We start from the raw sequence: 22,075 nt of genomic DNA, 5'->3' as shown, positions 1-22,075 counted from the left end.
TCAAGATGGCCGGAGCCCGGGGTTGTGCTTCACTGCTTCACCTAGTCTCCCCCACCTGGTGGGTGGAGTTGGCACAGGCTGGCACAACCCCCTTCCTGACGTAGTTTTTCCCGCCAGTCTTCCCGCCAGAGTGGGGGTCAGGACTGGTGGGGGCTGGTTGCTGGGTACAGCAAATGGTCTTGGGAAGCTTGTGGAAAAGTAAATTTTGCCATGTTCTGTGTCCCTACGTATCATCCATCATATGTTATGTGTGCATGACCAATATGCATATGTTATTCCCCATGTCCGATTAATGACGCAATTATAGTTGTGTCCACCTCTAGTATGCCAGTTTCCAGTCCTCGTGAATACTACGAATATCAGGCCTATGTAAAGCTACGTTGCCACGTTTCTCAGTGTGCACGTTATTCCATTATAAAGTCCCCGTTTCCAGGCCTCAACAGGGCCTGGACATCAGATTCAGCTCCTGTCTCCTGAAGCCTCGCTGAGGAGCGATCCAGCCCCCACCTGTATCCTCGACCTTTTACTTACTTCCTGCCTCGCAGTGCCCGGTGCAGCTTGGCTCTGCCTCTGAGTCTGCCAAGAGTATGTTATGATTCCTGTTATCAGTTCAGTCCCCCTTCTCTGCATTCCTAAGCTACTGAACTGCATCAATAGTTTCCGTCATTGTCTAGCCTATGCGGCTCCATGTTAAGAGAAATACTGTATTTAATGGTCATTTAATATTCTTCATCACGCACTACATGTAGAATAATGCATGGTCCAGTCTTAGAGTCAGTTAGCTTTTCCCCTCATGACTTCTAGTTTATATCAACATGTTCCCTAAACATTAGATACCAGATAGGGTTTAGGTACATGTCGCTCCGACCCTCCAGACTTTAGTCTCTGCTCCTAGCACAGAGTTCATAGCCCCCAGCTTCTCCTCGTAACACGTCATTGCCAGTTTGCGCGCACCACCAGGTTAGAGGTCCCGGCTCCTTAGGTAGCCCCCTCCTATGTTTCCGCCCCATTCATGACATATTCTGTTACGTTTACATCACATGTCTATGTATACGCCCAGTTACACCTACTTTTACCCTTATCTTTCGCGACTGCTACGCGTCACGCCTTCTGCTCCACCCACTGCTACGCCTACTGCAATGTAATGCTATGTGTTCGCGCTATGTATATATGCTCGTGTATTGTTATTAAAAGTTAGCGCGCTCATCCCAGCCCCAGCAGCTGCTGGGCCCCTGTCGCCCTACTGGGCCCTGTCATCCTATTCCTATGCAGGTTGTCCTGTTCCCGTCCTTATGCTGTATTAAACCTGCAAAACTCCTACTACCTCGAATCTTGACTCTTATTTATTGAGCTATCTGTTATGATATATGTCTAGTCAAAAATAGGGTATTATTTATTTATTTACCACATAATGGCGCCCGAATAGGGACTTGCCCTTTCCCCACGCGTCGGTGAAGCCACGCCGACCCCCTGACCCTCTGCAGCCGTGACGGAACCATACCGTGCACCGGCAGATATTTCTGCTTCAAGTATCCCTCAGGCCCACGGAGGAGACGGAGGAGGCGGTCCAGCATCCAAACGAGACGGTGGAGGAACGCGGCGAGTCCCGACCAGAGCCCAAGCCAAGAGTCCAAGGTCCGAGGTATCCGGAGGCCCACCCGTAACTGAAGTCCGAAGTTCGTCGTCCGTCGTCGTAGCAGTCCAGTCCAGTCCGAGGCTTTCCGTTCTTGCTGCCCGGTGAGTACCATTACTGGGGTAGTATCTAGACAGGGTCAATCTAAATTGACTCTGGTCTGTGGGTTGGTGGTACCCAGACTCACAAACGAAGTGTTCACCTAGGTGGATACGGGTCTTGATGCGTCCCTTTATGGGACCGGTATGTTCCGTACTGTTTCAGCAGTGCATCCAGTAACTCTAGTCTGTTCCGTTCTCGAGAAATTCTTGTGTTTCTGTTCTCAGTATTCCAGGTAATATTCCGTCCGAACTGTTATGTTATGATGTTGTTCAATGTATTTCCAATGTCGTGGTATGCCTGAATTGTTCTCCCAATTGTTATTGTTCCTCGTGTATTGTATTGTGTTCCGATTCAAGTTTACAATGTCTCTCTTTTCGAGATTACGTCAGCTAAAAACTAGAAAAGGTTTGTTAGAAGAAGCAGTTCCTGTTCCGCCGAGGGACAGTCCAGGTCATTTTATGTATCAGAAACATGGCATAAGCGCCATATTGTATCTAGATTTATGGGTAGAGTATACCAAACAGTTAGAAGAAAAGTATAGATGGCCCGTATCGGGTACATGGGATGCCGAATGCATCATGCGAGTAGAAGAAGCATTATGGAAAAAGAAAGCCAGACAGTCACAGAAAGATGCCATCGAGTTATGGCGTAAAGAAGCTCATAAAAGAACCGAAAAAGAAATCAGAAAGTCAGAATTAAGTAGAGAATCCTTAGAACGAGCACAAGAAAAAGAACTAATCGAGATAGGTGAACGAGTCAAAGCCGAACAGTCAGACAGACAGAGGAATGCCCTTATTAAGGGTATGTATCCTCTTCTTGCCGAGGGCTTGCCAAAAGCGACCCCGGAGGCATCCAGTAATTTCCCGCCACCATTAGTTCCGATCAAGCTACGTCACAAACCGACCGCAGCTGATATTTTTATTTCGTCCTATCTGGACGACACAGTCCCCGAATATGCAAATCCTGTTCGCGCTCCGCTAGTCCCTGTAAACCAGGCACTTCCCGCTCCTCCAGACACCGGAGTACCTGTTACGGTACCCCCGGTCCAGCCCGCCATACCAGTCCAGCCTACATTTCCATTTCCCACTCTGCCAGGACGAAGAGCCTCAGTAGACCTAGACTCTAGTTTAGGGGCCGCGGGGGGAGGTCCTCCTCAAACCCCGCCGCCACACAAGCGTTTAACGTTAGCCGAATTACATGCACAAGCGTCACAGCGTACTCCTAGACATCAGACTGTAGCAGAAATAAGAAAATCCCTTGCCGAATGCTGCTATGATCCAGTCCCAGGCGAGGATAATATGGTTTTATATTCATTCCGCGTAAGAAAGGTGGCCGAGTATCTAGTCACCTTACCGAATATGAAAGAAGATCTAGACAGAATATATCGTTTCATCCGTACAGGGGATGATCCAGAAAGTATTAGCGAGGCCATGTCTCAAAGAAAAGCCGAGATCCAGCTCATGATATTAAAGTTTCTGATAAATTGTCTAATAAGAGAACAAGATTACTCGTCTAAAGATCCTGCCGAAATGAAAATCCTGACAAGGTGGAGTGATAATATAGCCGAGGGTAAGCACAAGACCGTCGGTGCTATGGAGAGTATGTACAAGAAAATCCGTAGAGAAATAATAAAGATACACGAACAACGTAAAGCTGCACAAGTAAGCGAGAAAGAAAGTATCTCTGATACTGAAGAGGTAGAGGACGAGAATCCCGCCAGAATAGCGTATGTAGGAAAATCTAGATTTCCAGATCGCCATTTACGTCTAGAACACAAGCCAATTTTCCATCATTCAGCACCAGAACAAGGTTCTCTAGAACAAGTATTTCAAGCTACCGATCACATTCTGAAATCACGAATCGGTTATAGTGAGTTAAGTACCATGCATGAACAAGAACTAGCCCGATCAGCAGTCCGATGGATTACTGATTCTACCACTTTTCCAGACGAAATAGTGGCACAAATGTTTCTGAAAATGCCCCCAGCCGAGCAACGACTGGCGGGTATGTATATGATTCAGCACCTCACTACTCTGTATGAGGGTCAGCACTCTGATCCAGGTCCGTTACATGATGTCCTGAACGAGTTACTCCAGTATAGATGGAAAGGACTAGGTACCGATTTAATTAGTGTCATTCTAGAACAGCGTCACAAATATAGAACGTTTCTGAACCCGCATTTTGTTCATGCCTCACCCCCAGAAAGTAAATCATTCTACATAGACAGACAAAATCCGTTACGAGAAGTCCACCCAGTTAAAGGAACGGGTGGCGAAATGCAACGAGTGTTTGTATACACTCCGATCACAAAGATGGAACTCCTCGAAATGAAGAAATTAATTCCCTGTCATGACAAAGATCCAGCAGGGTTCCATAGAGAATTAAAAGACATGCTCCGTATGGGAGAATACACTTACCCAGATATCATTAAAATGTTAAAGGTCCTATTGCCCGCAGGGGTGTATGAAAAGCTAAAGGAAAAAGAATGGGAGGTGGGAGAGAAAAAGATAGATTGGGCAGTCCTAGAAGCTGAAGACAAGGCACGAGTACCAGGTACCGGTCTTGGAGAAAAATGTAAAGAATTACCGGAATTATTAATACAAGTTTTACCCAGATTATTGACAACGAGAAAAGAAGACTGGGATGCAATCTCAGCCTGTAAACAGAAACAAGAAGAAGATATTAGTGATTTTTATTCTAGGTTTGAAAAATGTTTTAGCATCAACAGTGGTCTCAAAACAAGTAGTGAGTCATACCCTCACCTTTTCGTTACCAAATTAGTCGAGAATTCAAGTCCATCAATTAAAAACCGAGTTCTGAAAGTCGAAAGTACCTGGCAAGCTAATACTCCGTCCCAGATGTTACAGATGCTCCAGTACCACCAGAATAGAATCAGGGAAGAGCAAGAACACGAAAGAAAACGTATGAAAGACACGAAAATGAAAGTGCTAGTTGCACAATCTGTTCCTCAAGACAGTCAGAAGAGGGGTCCGAATCAAGCCAGTCATCCTGCAGCTCCCGTTAAAGGGAACTGCAATTATTGTAAACAGCCAGGTCATTTTATAAATGAGTGTACAGTTCTGAAACACAACATAGCTACTGGTAAGACTAAAGAAAGACCACGTCCGCCTAGACAAGAACAAGTTTCACAGACTCCTCAGTCACAGAATACACAGTCAGTTACAGTACCGCAGCCTATTGCTGCAACACAGCATGTTACATCGCAGATGTACCAGTATGCACAGTCTGAGTATCCAGAGTACCAGCCATATTCATGAAACAGCCTAGAGAGGGAGGTAGGCTTGCCTCTCATCGAGATACCTGTAGATCAAGAAGGTCCCTATGTTCACAGTCAAGTATTAGGGAAAGACAGAAAGTTTTTGATTGATACAGGGGCAAGTAGGACCACAATTAGTCATGCCGAGGTTCCAGGGGCTCCGCTCTCAGGCTCAAGAAATGTTTCCCTTGGATTTTCAGGAAAGCCGATCGTTAATGAGATTTCAAAGCCAGTCACTCTAGAAGTAGGTCCATTGTCCCGCACTACTGACCTGTTACTTACTAAGTTATGTCCAGAAAACCTATTAGGCATTAAGACACTGAAAGAATTAGGAGCAGTCATATGCTGTTCCCCAGAGGGAATACGTCTGTTCCTACGTGACTTTAAGGGTCACTATGTTTTACGAGATTTTGATTCCAGACTGTCTAAAGTTCCGCAGCATTTATGGGCGCAAGGTCCAACTGATGTAGGTTATATGCAAATCACACCCCATCGTGTGACTCTCAAACCAGGTGTAGTGTTACCACGAATCAGGCAGTATAGATTGCCACCTGAGGCTGTAGCAGCCTTATCCAAAATTATTGACGAGCTCATGGCTCAAGGAGTAGTTGTAGAAACTGACTCCAATGTATGTAACTCTCCGATCATTCCAGTCATGAAACGTACTGATCCAAATGCACCCCCAGTATATCGATTAGTGATTGATTTACGAGAACTTAACAAATGTATTATTCCTCAGTACCCAGTTGTCCCAGATATCTCTTCCCTATTGACAGTTATTGATTCCGAAGCCACGTTCTTCACTGTCATAGACCTCAAGAATGCATTTTTCAGTGTTCCTATTCATCCAGACAGCCAGTTTCTTTTCGGATTTTGTTTAAATGGAAGGAGCTATATGTTTACACGAGCTCCTCAAGGTTTCACAGAAAGTCCTAGTATTTACAGTCAAGCACTCAAGAGACAACTAGACAATATTCACATGCCAACTGACACTGCCCTGCTCCAGTATGTCGATGATCTACTGATCACAGCCCGTTCTGAACGTGACTGCGAGCGAGCGTCACTTACAGTCTTGTATTTCCTAGCCGAGATGGGGCACAAGGTGTCCCCTTCGAAGCTTCAATTCTGTGTCCAGCAAGTGGTCTACTTAGGACACTTACTGTCCAAGAGGGGTAGGCAGTTGACACCAGACCGTATCCAGTTAATAGCGAGTCTTCCCCAGCCCAGAACCCAGAAGGAGGTACGTGCCTTTATCGGCCTTACTTCTTATTGCCGACAATGGATTCCTCAGTATGCATTTCTAGCCAAGCCACTGATACAGTTAACGACACAGGAGACAGCCGTATCGACTGTTCTCCCTTGGACATCTGAACATACATTTAGTTTCAACGAGTTAAAGAAAGCCCTATGCCAAGCTCCAGTTCTAGCGACACCGAACTACAGTAAGCCCTTTACACTTTTCGTTACTGAACGTGAAGGTACAGCATTATCTGTTCTTACACAAGATCAAGCAGGACAATACAAGCCCTGTGCTTATTTTTCGAGCACATTAGATCCAGTCGCCCAGGCTTTGCCTGCGTGCCTCAAGTCAGTTGCAGCCACAGCCCTAGCTATCAGACAAAGTGATTCCATAGTTTTAGGACACTCTCTGACAGTACAAGTTCCACATTCCGTGGAAGTTCTTTTAAATCGAACACAAACTCAGCACTTGACAATTGCACGTTTAACAGGTTATGAATTGACACTGTTTCAGCCACACATAGAAATCAGACGCTGTAACGTTCTGAATCCTGCTACACTGTTACCATCAGTTATTTCAAATTCTGCCACACATGACTGTGTGGAAGTAGTCAACATTACGACAAAGCCAAGACAAGACCTGACAGACATTCCGTTACCAGATCCTGACCTGACACTTTATGTGGATGGTTCATGTATGAGAACTAGTACAGGAGAACTAGTCGCCGCGTATGCAGTGACTACTGACACCGAAGTTATTGAAACACACCGTATTGATACCCTGTCCGCTCAAGCAGCAGAGCTAGTTGCTCTGACACAAGCCTGTATACACGCCAAGAACCTGAAAGTTAATGTTTACACAGATTCACGCTACGCATTTGGAGTTGTTCACGACTTTGGAGTGCTCTGGCAGGAGAGAGGTTTTATGACTTCTCATGGAACCAAGATTCAGCATGGTCTCCTTATTCAAGCTCTGTTAGATGCCATACATTTACCGACATCTATCGCTATTATGAAATGCAAAGCACATACGAAAGTTACTGACATTATTTCTCAAGGTAACGATCTAGCAGATCGCACAGCCAAGCTTACAGCCCAGACTCCAGACATTCCAGTTAACAAGACACATACTCCAGATCCGATTACATGTATGACAGTTAAGGACCCTACACAAGATGTCATAGATATCCAGTCACATGCTACTCCCGATGAAATCAAGAAATGGTCCGAACAAGGAGGGGTCCAGACAGATCAAGGATGGTTAACAAAGGGTAGAGCCACATGGTTTCTCCCCGACTCTATGGTTCAAGTCATCATTAATACCGCACATAGTCCAGCACATTTAGGAGAAAAAGCTATGTTAGACAGTATTCAGAACATTTGGTTCAACAAGCATTTACGAGCTGCAGCCAAGCAGAAAGTCCGTACCTGTATGATATGTTGTCAGTTTAATCCAGGTAAAAGTGTCCCGGTGGAACAAGGTGGATTCCAGCCTCCTGACCACCCTTTTGAAGTCCTCCAGATGGATTATATTCAGATGGAGCGATGTCGAGGTTTCAAGTATGTCCTTGTAGTTGTATGCGCTTTGTCCAGATGGACAGAAGCATATCCAGTCCCAGATTACACAGCCGCGACCACTGCCAAGCAGTTGGTTCGTGAGTTTTTCCCTCGATATGGACTCCCTAGAGTCGTATATTCTGATAACGGTCAGCCATTCTCATCTGAGTTGATGAAGCACGTTTCCCTGTTGTTAGGGTACCAGTGGAAGTTTCATTGTGTACGCCATCCTGAAGCAGCCGGTCTAGTCGAGAGACATAATCAGACTCTGAAAATCCGAATTGCCAAAGTATGCAAAGAAAAAGGTGTGGACTGGCTAGTAGCTCTGCCAGTCGCTTTGTTTTATATGCGCATGGTCGCACATTCCAGATCAGGTCTGTCCCCGTATGAGGTCGTTTTCGGCCGCCCCCCTAACATGTGGGGTACTCCCAGACCCCGAAGTATTACTGATGTTTCATGTAATATGCTGACAGATTACCTAGCTTCCTTGATGTCTGCCCTCAACTCATGTCGTTCACAGGTTGCCGCCACATTTCCAGACAATACCGAGGTGGCACCGCACGAAATCGTTCCAGGTTCGATGGTGATGGTCCGGAACTTTGACAGATCAAGTCCGCTGGAACCACGTTGGAAGGAGCCCCGTCAGGTCCTCCTCACCACCCGTACAGCTGTGAAATTGGAAGGACGCCGCGGCTGGGTGCACCTTTCTCATGTAAAACTTTTCAAAGGACTGAAACCCGTCTTAAAGAACATTTCCCAGGATATCAAGACTTGCCAAAACATTGTTCCTAAGGACTGTCCCGCAAATGACATTGATACAACCCCTCCCCTGTTAGAGAAAACTCCGCAGCAGGAGTATAAACTCAAATTAAGGTCTAGTAAAATAAGTCAGCCAGTTTGATTGTCTAAGTCCTCCCCTAGGTGAAACGGTTAGACTGTTTCTGACATGTATAAAATAGACCCCCATAGTGAGAGAGTTAGTCAAAACTCAATTCAATGTATCGTTTTTCTAAGTTTCATATTATTCATCAGCATAATGATTTCCTGCACCAGTTACGCATTTTTCCTGTATTTTCCAGTTCCTCATGTAAATAAGTCTGCTAATGTTACAGTAGAGCACACGTTTAGTGATCTGCCTCCTCATGAATATTCATACCGCCTCGCTATGCGTAATAACTCATTTATCCGTATGTTACATTACTCACACCAGACCAGCAATGCCACTAATTGTTGGGTGTGTGGTCGACTCCCCCCTTTCCAGACACCGAAGGGAGTTCTGCCACTTTTTCCTTATCCTTTTTCACATAATGGTTCGTGTGGAGCATGGTCCACGTTAACGTCATCCTTAACAGATATGTCTTTTCTTAACAGTACATGTTTCCCAGACAAGCAAGGTTTCCCCCACAGAACAGGTTTAGATCTAGAGAATGAAGTGTACAATTTAGGTAACTATTCTTCGAATTTCATGGTCCTGAATGTTCAGTCTGATACTACTCCAGACTCACCTGCTATTTCAGTACTACCAGTCAAAGGCGAATTATGTGTCCGTAATTATGGTTCTGTACACGTAGGACATAGTGATTGTACTACTATTATCCAGTATAGTGACAGTGGGAAATCTATTTTTAAAGCTTCACGTCATTCTTATTTTGTTTGTGGTCAGACCGCATATGTTCGTCTGCCCCTCGATTGGGAGGGAACCTGTTACATTGCCTTCCTACTGCCACCTGTTTTCCTAGCCCCACCTGACTACCATAGGAATTCCTTCCTAGTACATACTAGACACAAGAGAAACCTCCCGATTGTCGACTATACTGAAACTGCTGCAGAACAATTCATTGATATTGATAAAGGTGTTTTCCCTTATTTCGGTGTCAGTAGTCACTGCATACGCGGCGACTAGTTCTCCTGTACTAGTTCTCATACATGAACCATCCACATAAAGTGTCAGGTCAGGATCTGGTAACGGAATGTCTGTCAGGTCTTGTCTTGGCTTTGTCGTAATGTTGACTACTTCCACACAGTCATGTGTGGCAGAATTTGAAATAACTGATGGTAACAGTGTAGCAGGATTCAGAACGTTACAGCGTCTGATTTCTATGTGTGGCTGAAACAGTGTCAATTCATAACCTGTTAAACGTGCAATTGTCAAGTGCTGAGTTTGTGTTCGATTTAAAAGAACTTCCATGGAATGTGGAACTTGTACTGTCAGAGAGTGTCCTAAAACTATGGAATCACTTTGTCTGATAGCTAGGGCTGTGGCTGCAACTGACTTGAGGCACGCAGGCAAAGCCTGGGCGACTGGATCTAATGTGCTCGAAAAATAAGCACAGGGCTTGTTATTGAAACACACCGTATTGATACCCTGTCCGCTCAAGCAGCAGAGCTAGTTGCTCTGACACAAGCCTGTATACACGCCAAGAACCTGAAAGTTAATGTTTACACAGATTCACGCTACGCATTTGGAGTTGTTCACGACTTTGGAGTGCTCTGGCAGGAGAGAGGTTTTATGACTTCTCATGGAACCAAGATTCAGCATGGTCTCCTTATTCAAGCTCTGTTAGATGCCATACATTTACCGACATCTATCGCTATTATGAAATGCAAAGCACATACGAAAGTTACTGACATTATTTCTCAAGGTAACGATCTAGCAGATCGCACAGCCAAGCTTACAGCCCAGACTCCAGACATTCCAGTTAACAAGACACATACTCCAGATCCGATTACATGTATGACAGTTAAGGACCCTACACAAGATGTCATAGATATCCAGTCACATGCTACTCCCGATGAAATCAAGAAATGGTCCGAACAAGGAGGGGTCCAGACAGATCAAGGATGGTTAACAAAGGGTAGAGCCACATGGTTTCTCCCCGACTCTATGGTTCAAGTCATCATTAATACCGCACATAGTCCAGCACATTTAGGAGAAAAAGCTATGTTAGACAGTATTCAGAACATTTGGTTCAACAAGCATTTACGAGCTGCAGCCAAGCAGAAAGTCCGTACCTGTATGATATGTTGTCAGTTTAATCCAGGTAAAAGTGTCCCGGTGGAACAAGGTGGATTCCAGCCTCCTGACCACCCTTTTGAAGTCCTCCAGATGGATTATATTCAGATGGAGCGATGTCGAGGTTTCAAGTATGTCCTTGTAGTTGTATGCGCTTTGTCCAGATGGACAGAAGCATATCCAGTTCCAGATTACACAGCCGCGACCACTGCCAAGCAGTTGGTTCGTGAGTTTTTCCCTCGATATGGACTCCCTAGAGTCGTATATTCTGATAACGGTCAGCCATTCTCATCTGAGTTGATGAAGCACGTTTCCCTGTTGTTAGGGTACCAGTGGAAGTTTCATTGTGTACGCCATCCTGAAGCAGCCGGTCTAGTCGAGAGACATAATCAGACTCTGAAAATCCGAATTGCCAAAGTATGCAAAGAAAAAGGTGTGGACTGGCTAGTAGCTCTGCCAGTCGCTTTGTTTTATATGCGCATGGTCGCACATTCCAGATCAGGTCTGTCCCCGTATGAGGTCGTTTTCGGCCGCCCCCCTAACATGTGGGGTACTCCCAGACCCCGAAGTATTACTGATGTTTCATGTAATATGCTGACAGATTACCTAGCTTCCTTGATGTCTGCCCTCAACTCATGTCGTTCACAGGTTGCCGCCACATTTCCAGACAATACCGAGGTGGCACCGCACGAAATCGTTCCAGGTTCGATGGTGATGGTCCGGAACTTTGACAGATCAAGTCCGCTGGAACCACGTTGGAAGGAGCCCCGTCAGGTCCTCCTCACCACCCGTACAGCTGTGAAATTGGAAGGACGCCGCGGCTGGGTGCACCTTTCTCATGTAAAACTTTTCAAAGGACTGAAACCCGTCTTAAAGAACATTTCCCAGGATATCAAGACTTGCCAAAACATTGTTCCTAAGGACTGTCCCGCAAATGACATTGATACAACCCCTCCCCTGTTAGAGAAAACTCCGCAGCAGGAGTATAAACTCAAATTAAGGTCTAGTAAAATAAGTCAGCCAGTTTGATTGTCTAAGTCCTCCCCTAGGTGAAACGGTTAGACTGTTTCTGACATGTATAAAATAGACCCCCATAGTGAGAGAGTTAGTCAAAACTCAATTCAATGTATCGTTTTTCTAAGTTTCATATTATTCATCAGCATAATGATTTCCTGCACCAGTTACGCATTTTTCCTGTATTTTCCAGTTCCTCATGTAAATAAGTCTGCTAATGTTACAGTAGAGCACACGTTTAGTGATCTGCCTCCTCATGAATATTCATACCGCCTCGCTATGCGTAATAACTCATTTATCCGTATGTTACATTACTCACACCAGACCAGCAATGCCACTAATTGTTGGGTGTGTGGTCGACTCCCCCCTTTCCAGACACCGAAGGGAGTTCTGCCACTTTTTCCTTATCCTTTTTCACATAATGGTTCGTGTGGAGCATGGTCCACGTTAACGTCATCCTTAACAGATATGTCTTTTCTTAACAGTACATGTTTCCCAGACAAGCAAGGTTTCCCCCACAGAACAGGTTTAGATCTAGAGAATGAAGTGTACAATTTAGGTAACTATTCTTCGAATTTCATGGTCCTGAATGTTCAGTCTGATACTACTCCAGACTCACCTGCTATTTCAGTACTACCAGTCAAAGGCGAATTATGTGTCCGTAATTATGGTTCTGTACACGTAGGACATAGTGATTGTACTACTATTATCCAGTATAGTGACAGTGGGAAATCTATTTTTAAAGCTTCACGTCATTCTTATTTTGTTTGTGGTCAGACCGCATATGTTCGTCTGCCCCTCGATTGGGAGGGAACCTGTTACATTGCCTTCCTACTGCCACCTGTTTTCCTAGCCCCACCTGACTACCATAGGAATTCCTTCCTAGTACATACTAGACACAAGAGAAACCTCCCGATTGTCGACTATACTGAAACTGCTGCAGAACAATTCATTGATATTGATAAAGGTGTTTTCCCTTATTTAGGTACAGTTGTAAACAGTAAGCTAATCCGTAGGTTAACAAGAACCCTTGAAGCAGTAGTAGATGAGACTGCCTCCGCTCTAGGTAACTTAACTGAAGAGCAATCCTTTATGTGAATTGTTGTGCTCCAGAATCGTCTCGTCCTTGACGTCATACTGGCCGAGAGGGGCGGGGCCTGTAGAGTCCTCGGATCTAGTTGCTGCATTTTCATTCCAAATAACGCGCCGTCTGTTTATTCAGCTATAACCAGACTCCATAAAATTGCCCATCTGTTACACCAAGATCCAGGCACCTGGACATGGTCCGGTTGGTTCTGGAATATAATTTCCGCATGGGGATGGAAAGTCCTGTCCTTTCTAGGTATCGCAGTAGCGATCATATTCAGCTGCTGCCTCTGTATACAATGTGGCCCTGCGATTTGCGGCATTTGTGCTACCTCTTGTATTCCTAGTCCCAAGCCCCGTTCTAAATCCCGTTCCAAGACAATTCGAGACGAGCAAATGGTACTGTATGAAATGATAGATGGTATCATGAATATTGATGTTTCCTGATGGAAACGTAGTGACAAGGAGGGAATGTGGAAAAGTAAATTTTGCCATGTTCTGTGTCCCTACGTATCATCCATCATATGTTATGTGTGCATGACCAATATGCATATGTTATTCCCCATGTCCGATTAATGACGCAATTATAGTTGTGTCCACCTCTAGTATGCCAGTTTCCAGTCCTCGTGAATACTACGAATATCAGGCCTATGTAAAGCTACGTTGCCACGTTTCTCAGTGTGCACGTTATTCCATTATAAAGTCCCCGTTTCCAGGCCTCAACAGGGCCTGGACATCAGATTCAGCTCCTGTCTCCTGAAGCCTCGCTGAGGAGCGATCCAGCCCCCACCTGTATCCTCGACCTTTTACTTACTTCCTGCCTCGCAGTGCCCGGTGCAGCTTGGCTCTGCCTCTGAGTCTGCCAAGAGTATGTTATGATTCCTGTTATCAGTTCAGTCCCCCTTCTCTGCATTCCTAAGCTACTGAACTGCATCAATAGTTTCCGTCATTGTCTAGCCTATGCGGCTCCATGTTAAGAGAAATACTGTATTTAATGGTCATTTAATATTCTTCATCACGCACTACATGTAGAATAATGCATGGTCCAGTCTTAGAGTCAGTTAGCTTTTCCCCTCATGACTTCTAGTTTATATCAACATGTTCCCTAAACATTAGATACCAGATAGGGTTTAGGTACATGTCGCTCCGACCCTCCAGACTTTAGTCTCTGCTCCTAGCACAGAGTTCATAGCCCCCAGCTTCTCCTCGTAACACGTCATTGCCAGTTTGCGCGCACCACCAGGTTAGAGGTCCCGGCTCCTTAGGTAGCCCCCTCCTATGTTTCCGCCCCATTCATGACATATTCTGTTACGTTTACATCACATGTCTATGTATACGCCCAGTTACACCTACTTTTACCCTTATCTTTCGCGACTGCTACGCGTCACGCCTTCTGCTCCACCCACTGCTACGCCTACTGCAATGTAATGCTATGTGTTCGCGCTATGTATATATGCTCGTGTATTGTTATTAAAAGTTAGCGCGCTCATCCCAGCCCCAGCAGCTGCTGGGCCCCTGTCGCCCTACTGGGCCCTGTCATCCTATTCCTATGCAGGTTGTCCTGTTCCCGTCCTTATGCTGTATTAAACCTGCAAAACTCCTACTACCTCGAATCTTGACTCTTATTTATTGAGCTATCTGTTATGATATATGTCTAGTCAAAAATAGGGTATTATTTATTTATTTACCACAAGCTCACAGAGGCGGCATGCCTTTGGAGCTTCCCCCTGCCCATCCTGGGGGAGGAGACCTAGCACCTCGCCCAGGATGTGCATTGTTGCAGGCCCAGGAAAGCGGGAGCTCTCCTACCAAGGGGTCCAGCAACATGTCTGCTGTGTGGCAGCCACTCAGCCCAGACGTGGATTGTAGGTTAGGTTTTCAGGGGGCATCTCTAAGATGCCCTCTGGCGCATTTTACATTAAATCCCACACTGGCATCAGTGCGGGTTTAATGTGCTGAGAAGTTTGGTACTAAACTTGTCAGTCTTCAGTGTAGCCATTATGGTGCTGTGGAGTTCGTAATGACAACCTCCCAGCACCATATACTCTTAATGGCATCACTGCACTTACAGTGCCTGGGAATGGCCCGGGGTACTGTAGGGGCACAGGGCTCAATCACCTGTACTCACACCTCTGGCATAGGGCACCCAGCTAGAGGGGTGACTGAGGTATGCCAGGGCAGTGGGTTGTGTGGGCACACAGGGTTGTGGGACATGTCAACTCTTTGTTTGGTTCTGTACTCAGACACTCAGCCTGCAAAGGCAGTGTGTGGGTGTCAGGGTACAGGGCCCCTGAGGGTGGCACAATAAGTGCTGCAGCCCTCAGGGGTCTTCTCTGGTCACCATGCCCTAGGTACCTTGGGTACCATTTACTAAGGGCTGACAGGTGGCCAGAGATGCCAATTAGGTTTTAGTTTCAACACAGTTTTAGGGAAGGAACACAGGCCCTGGATACCTGGTTGGCAGGAACCCAGGGCACACTCAGTCAAAGCACCTCAGCTGTTCAGAAAAAAAAGTGGGGGCATACCAATGTAAGAAAGATGGCACTTTCTCACACATACCGAGCCAGTTCTAGGATGGGTTGAGACCTAAAACAAGGACTATCAACTAGGTTTTTAATTTTTTCTTGCTGAAATGGAAGGCAGTCCGTATCGGCGGGACGCAGCTTATATGTTGCATTTACCAACTTAAGGGCTGCCTACACGGTCCCCAGGGAGAAGTTATTGGACATCCCTAGGCATCTTCCTAGACCTTTTGGATCTAATTAGATGTCTGAATGATGACAGCTTGGCCCAGGTCACCAGGGCCTAAATAGAGGACTGACCAAAAGAATCTATGTTAAAAAGGGTGTCACCTCGCGCTGTATCTTGGTGCCTACTCTCTCTCTTCTCTGGATAACTAGTTGCACATTTACTTGGCAGACTTTGAGAAAGATTCCACAGTTTTTGGATGGTAGCTGTGTGGATGACCCTTTGCTCATCTCCAAAACTTAGAAAAGGCTAGAGTTCTTGTTCCAAAGGTTTACTAAGTGGTCTAGAAATGAACACACAGAAAATAAAGTTGATGTTATTTAGGTTGCACAAACATTTTAGGGGCAAAACAACGTTGTGCAACAGTTCTTTAGAAAGAGTTACAGAGTTTGACTTTCTGACTGTCAGATTGTCGGACTCCAATTCATAGTGTGAGCAAACTGCAAAGCGTAAATCATTATTAAAGCATAGTACTTGTCCATTGATTCAATTAGCTAAACATGGAGTAACCCACCCTGTATTGCCAGTCCTCGTGATATAAAGGGCCCTGGCCATTAGTGCAGCCCCCTACAGCTCGGAATTATGGGGATAATACTGCGACTTGGAAACCTTCGTGAAAGAAGAAAATGCTTACATAAGATTGTTGTTGAGGTTCTCAAGGAGCTCTCCATTGGTGACCATTGCATTAGACCTGCCACTAAAACCGATTTTGAAATACACAGAGCTAAAACCGATCTTCTGGTTGAGAATTTGGTGGATGTATGAACTTGAGGTATATAGAGAGAGTTTACATGACGCACCCTGTAGTATTGAAGATCCCATGGCTGAGATACATAAAAAACACACTAGTCCACCTGGGCAGGGTTGGCTCCTCTGCTGTGGAGCATCACACCACTGCTCTCAGAGCAGGAAAAATAAAATGATGATAATGTTATGATTTTATTTTTCGTAGGTTCGGGCCTGGTTAGGGTGGGGTGGGGCTGGTGGCACAGGGGGAGGAGTGGTTTGCACACTCCAAGTGCGCATGACGGTTTGGCCGGACATCTTGTGCTGGCCAGACAGTCATGCACACTTTGCATGTTTCCCACTGGGCTGAAATGCACAGCCTGGTGGGGAACATGCACAGCCAGGTCCCTGTCTGAGCGCCGAACCACGGTGCTCGTACCAATCGCAACGCTGCATTGCAGTTTCGTGATTGGCTTAAGGGAGCTTGGGTGCTCCCTGCTTCCGAGACCCGCTGGAGAAGCGGAGATACAGCGGTAGAGAGACGGCCGCTGTGAGGAGGTAAGTGGTATTTTTTTCCTTTGTATTTTGCCCCCACGGCCACTCTCTGAAATATACAGAGTTGTTGGTCCTGTGCACTTGAAAAGCTGTTTTTGATAACCAAGATAGGCCAGGTGAAAAACAAGTTCTTATCCATTAATTGGGAATATGAATTTGAGGAATATATGGATTATATTCAAACCCCTCCACAGCGGGGACCCTATACATTACATTTTGGATAGGGACTATATCATTATCTTCCTTTACAAACAGATGACGGAAGATAAAATTTGCTTGTGCTCTTTGCCCACTATGTAGCCTAGCGAATGAATCTGAAGAGTGGGTTTCTTTTTCTGCCTCTCTTTTAAGAGACATAGACAGAAATGGATCAAACCACTTTGCCCTTTACTGGGGCTGAGGTAGTGCAACCTTGTTTTGAGAATAAGCAAGATTGATACTAGAACTTGTGTTGGGTTTACAACTGCTAAACATTTGCAGGTAGCATGGCATTTAAGTAATTGCACTTTTATAGATTATTTTAAAAAGTTTTTATGTTTGATTTTAATTTGTAATTTTGATAGAATTTGTGTCCTTGAGATTGTACTATGTTTTGTATTGTATTGTGTTGTAATTGCATTTATATAGCGCTTAGTACCACTGACGAGGGTTTGAATCGCTTTTTAGGCAAGCAGCACGCTACTCCGGAACCCATAAAGTATTAGTGTTGAATTAGTATAGTAAAATATTAAAGTAATTTGGGTGGTGGATAGGTTAGTCAGTTATTTGGATTCAGAAGGACAGAAGAATGTATATGTTGATGGATGTTTTGTATCTGATCTGATGATAAAAGTTTGAACTTGACTATTGATGTGGCCCCTCCCCCCCCAGCACATCACTCTCCTGACAAAATTAATTGGTGCTGAGGACTCAAGCAGCCTTTCTGCTGATGATTCCACTGCTCTTCCATGTAGGCCATTCCATCACCCTTCCTGCTTTTTACTTCCCTACTTATCCCTAAAAAGAGAAGAGACGTTCCATCAGCTTGATCCCAAAAGCATTTTAAGCTTTTAAATTGAATGCATTAATGGCTATCGTATTGGCAGTTATCTCTCTGTTCAGTTTACGTGTACCAAGGTGAGGAAGCAGTACAGAAAAGACTCTGCCATAGTGACTCGTCTTATGTATTAAGACATGCTTCCTGAGGTTCTGCCACAACACCATTAGCAAGTGGGGTGCCTGTCATGGAGATTGGTCAAGCTGCAATGTGGGCGTCCACGCACACACTAACCAACACTATTACCTCAACAGTATGACTGCAAAAAGGGCAATTTTGCCTGCTTAGTTCTGCAAGACTTTTTGGTTTTAGTCTACCCACCAGTCGCACTGCCTTTTGGGACGTACTACTTGGGTATCAATTATGAAGGTAAGGAATCTGCAGTTAGAAGTATCCATCAGAACTAATGACTTACCTTTGGTAACGCTCTTTCTGGTAGATACTGTGTCTTACCAAAGATTCTTCCCCGCCCACCCACCACCCTGCCCACGGAGTGGACATCTGCACTTTCTAAAATGGTCCCAAGTGTCTCGGAACAGTTTCGCCTTCAATCTGTCACCATTGCTCTGTACCTCAGGGATCAGAAGAGAACATGATAGAAACTGACTTTAGTGCTAGGGGTGGTGCCTAGGTGCAGGACAGCTCTGTCACATCCATGGAAACAAGACTATTGCAAAGTCCAATGGCTCCAGCTGAAAGTACGCAGGAGCAATTCCTTTAGAAAATTCCAGATCCAGTCTAGCATCTATGAATATTCTAAAGGTGGGTAAGATGCAATTAGAGTATCCACCAGAATGAGTAATACAGAAAATAAGTAACTTGTTCTTCTACCTTCTCATAATCCGTCTTCATAACCCCCTTTCCCTTTTAATTCTCTGTTTCTTTCCCTTTTTTCTGTTCTCTCCCTTTTCCTTGTCCCTATTAGTCCTTTCCTATTTGTTATCTCATATCCTAAAATTATTTTGTCTTCTTAGTTCAATGCTCTGTCTATTAGCCCACCCCCCTCCCCTTTTCCTCCAACCTTTTATTCCCTGGCTCATGGTTATACTTGCAAGGCTCCCTTCATTCCATTCTCTCTTTCTTCATTTTTCTTCCCTCCCATTCTCACCTTCTTGCTCTCTCACTCCCCTCTGCCCTCGCTGTCTCCCCATAGGTTCAAGCTCCCATGTGGAATTCCCAAGCGAGGATCCCTTGGATGAAGAATGGACTGATGTTTCCCTGATCACTGGTGCGCTCCGCTCAGCCCGCCTCTCTCAGACTGAGACCAATCCCTCCTGCACTGCTGTGGTCCACAGAAATGCTTCTCTGACAGTGGCTGAGGTCAGCCCAGCTGGTAAGATGCTCAGCCCATGGCTCACTTGGATTCCTCTGGTGTCTTGTTGGGTTGATAACACAGAGTGATTTGGTTGATAAGATGGGCTCCTGAGCATCAATCCTTTCCGCCAGGAGATATGTACGATTTTACCTCCTTACAAAATTGCTTTGTGGTATCGCACTGAAGAAGCCCTCTCTACAATTGAATAGTGAGCGGGACGGTGGATGATGTTTGTCTGATGCCTGTAGGAATTGTGTATATAAGTGACTGCCTCTTTCTAACCCGCAATTCCAATTAAAGAAGGTCTATGCGGGGGAGAGGGGTTCTGTGAAACCTCATCCTCCTTCTGCACAAACCAGCAGTTCTCTATTGCAGTCAAGAACTATGTTGCCTTCTATTTGAATGAATTAACATAATGTTGATAATGCACATAATTGCCAGAAGTGGGGGATTACTACCTGCCTACAAAGAGTACTCTGAAGACATTATTTCCGTACTGAAAGAGAGATGTTTACATCCTGAATATCGGGTCTTGCCCCCGCTGGCACTTTCAAGCTATTTGTTCAATTATCGCCTGTCCTGAGAGATTCAGACCAGTTTTGCAGAATGTGTGGCTACTGAGAAATGCACGTGTGTGTTACCCCCTTTTCTCCTGGTTTCTTGTACACTGAGGTTAATATCCAACAATCAGTGTTTCCCCTGCCAGCACTCTTGTACTCGTCCTAAAAATACCTGGTTTTGTGCTTTTCACTTAAGACTGATGCTATTTCGTCTCTTCCATTGGTGCCTTTGCCTCTTCTCTTTCAGCTTACTTTTTGGACTCCCGGAGCTGGAAAGGCCTGGAGCAGAAGCTTGGGGAGACTCCTGTTACCAAGGCCGTGCAGGGACGGAGGGGGATTGCCATCGCCTACGATGATGAAGTCAGCACCTGATGCAGCTGTGTTGGGACAAATCAACAAACATAGCGAAGAAGACACCCAGCAAAGTATGAGCCACTGAAAGAGTCCGCTTCTTCTTGGAGCCGCTCACACGTTCATGCTCCCAGCTGCACAGAGCTCAAGCTAAGGTTCAGATCATTGAACTACAGGGGACATATTTCATTCTTGTTTATTCTTTCAGGAAAAATGAGTGGCATCAACATATCAACACATCTCTTTTCTTCTGCTTTATTTTTTATTTTTAAATATAAACGCCAACGATGGCTTGCTTCAATTGGTGATCAATGAAAAATAAAAGGTGATTACAAAAAAAGGTAATATTTTGTTCTACAAATGGACCATTTCAATCATTATTTTTTATTATAGATATCCTCATTTGTAGGGTACTTTTTCGTCCTGTGAGGAGTGCACCCCAGTTCACCGAATGGGAATGCAAATTCGTGATGGAACAGAATGTCAAAGGTTCAGTGAATCTTCTAGAGCAGGCAGTGTGACTCCTTGAGTTAAGAAACACTCACTGCTGACATCATTGTGATCTGGTAGTTACACAATTGGATTGCTACAGTGCCATTAGGAAATAAAGGGGCATATTATCAAGGACCGGTGTTAAAATTATCGCCGTTTTATCGGCAGGAAACTGCCGATAAAACGGCGATAATGGGCTTGATAATACGCCCTTGTTAATTCCCATAGAACCCCATGTTCTGATGTTAACATGGCTTCTATGGAAATTAACAAGGGCGTATTATCAAGCCCATTATCGCCGTTTTATCTGCAGTTTCCTGCCGATAAAACGGCGATAATTCTAACACCGGTCCTTGATAATATGCCCTAAAGTGCTTTAGCCACCATCTTTCACAGGTGTCTCCCAGTGCTGAGTATGGCTCAAGTGCTCAGAGGCCTAGCAAGTGGAGCATTGTGGGGTTCAGTATTTTGGTATGATAGTTCACAACATGGTAAACTAGCATATATCATGTTTCAAGAGACAAATACATAACATAAAAGTACATTTAAAAGCTTGGTTTAAACCAGTAAATTGAGCAAAGCCAGTTACTAAGATAGATCAATTATTGTCCCTGTTCAATTTAAAGATTGTCAGTCCATATTAACAATTATATTCTGTCGCAAAGATAGAAAAAGTGAAATTGTATTTGCTGATCTTGAGATTTTAAGGCTGCATCTTTCATATCACGTTCTCTTTGAATCCCTTAAGTTCTTGGTTCACAGGTAGGGCTTACTGCTTCCTTCATTGATGTTGCACTCCAGGACTGATCATTTTGGTGTACAAAGCTGACTGGATACCACTTCTCTGAGAGGGGAACAGAGTAAACTATGAAAAAAAACAATAAGAAGAAACAACCCAAATCGGGAGTGTAAGAAAAACGTTGGAATGAAGAGCTTTAGAACCACTTCGAGTAAGCAGCTTGTTGGAAAAAGCGTTATTCCGACTCCAGTATCTTTCCTACTTTTAGTGTGTATGACAATATAAAAAAAAGTCCTGAAGATAAACAGCTAACTGTACAGGCTATTTTTCCAACTTGCCATGTATGATTCAATACAAAAAGGATTCTAGAATAAAACATGCTTCCCCAATGGAAATCCAGTAGTTGGGGCTCTCCCAGAATGAACTCACAAGGCCAAGACATAAGGGAACGGCATCGAGGACATTGGCAGATAAAACTACAGACTACGGTATCCTCACTGACGTGGTCCGGATGCTGCTCTCTCTCTCTGTTTTCTTCTTGTTGTCGACATTCTGCCTCCTTCATGAAGATTTATTGGAATACAATCTGTGAAATCTGTCAAAGAATTAGAGTATAAAAAAATTATGCAGTC

The 22,075-nt window shown here is 44.7% G+C and overlaps 1 protein-coding gene across 2 annotated transcripts in view; it reads left to right on the top strand.

Annotated features, from left to right (window-relative positions):
* The window catches only part of DPH2 (diphthamide biosynthesis 2), a 174,900-nt gene extending 153,152 nt beyond the window's left edge, over positions 1 to 21,748 (top strand). Inside the window, exons 6-7 of one of the 2 annotated variants that reach the window (XM_078664206.1) lie at positions 19,140 to 19,319; positions 20,109 to 21,748. In XM_078664206.1, the coding sequence (XP_078520332.1) occupies positions 19,140 to 19,319; positions 20,109 to 20,233 (305 nt within the window). In that variant the 3' untranslated portion in view covers positions 20,234 to 21,748. The remainder of the gene's footprint in view (positions 1 to 19,139; positions 19,320 to 20,108) is intronic. The other variant, XM_078664239.1, reaches the window with a different exon arrangement.
* The last annotated feature ends 327 nt before the right edge of the window (positions 21,749 to 22,075 follow it).

This window comes from Lissotriton helveticus, chromosome 1_1, assembly GCF_964261635.1.
Source record: "Lissotriton helveticus chromosome 1_1, aLisHel1.1, whole genome shotgun sequence".
Classification (NCBI taxonomy): Eukaryota; Metazoa; Chordata; class Amphibia; order Caudata; family Salamandridae; genus Lissotriton; species Lissotriton helveticus.
The sequence above is the reverse complement of the archived record's forward strand: the minus strand, read 5'-3'. Positions and strand labels throughout refer to the sequence as shown.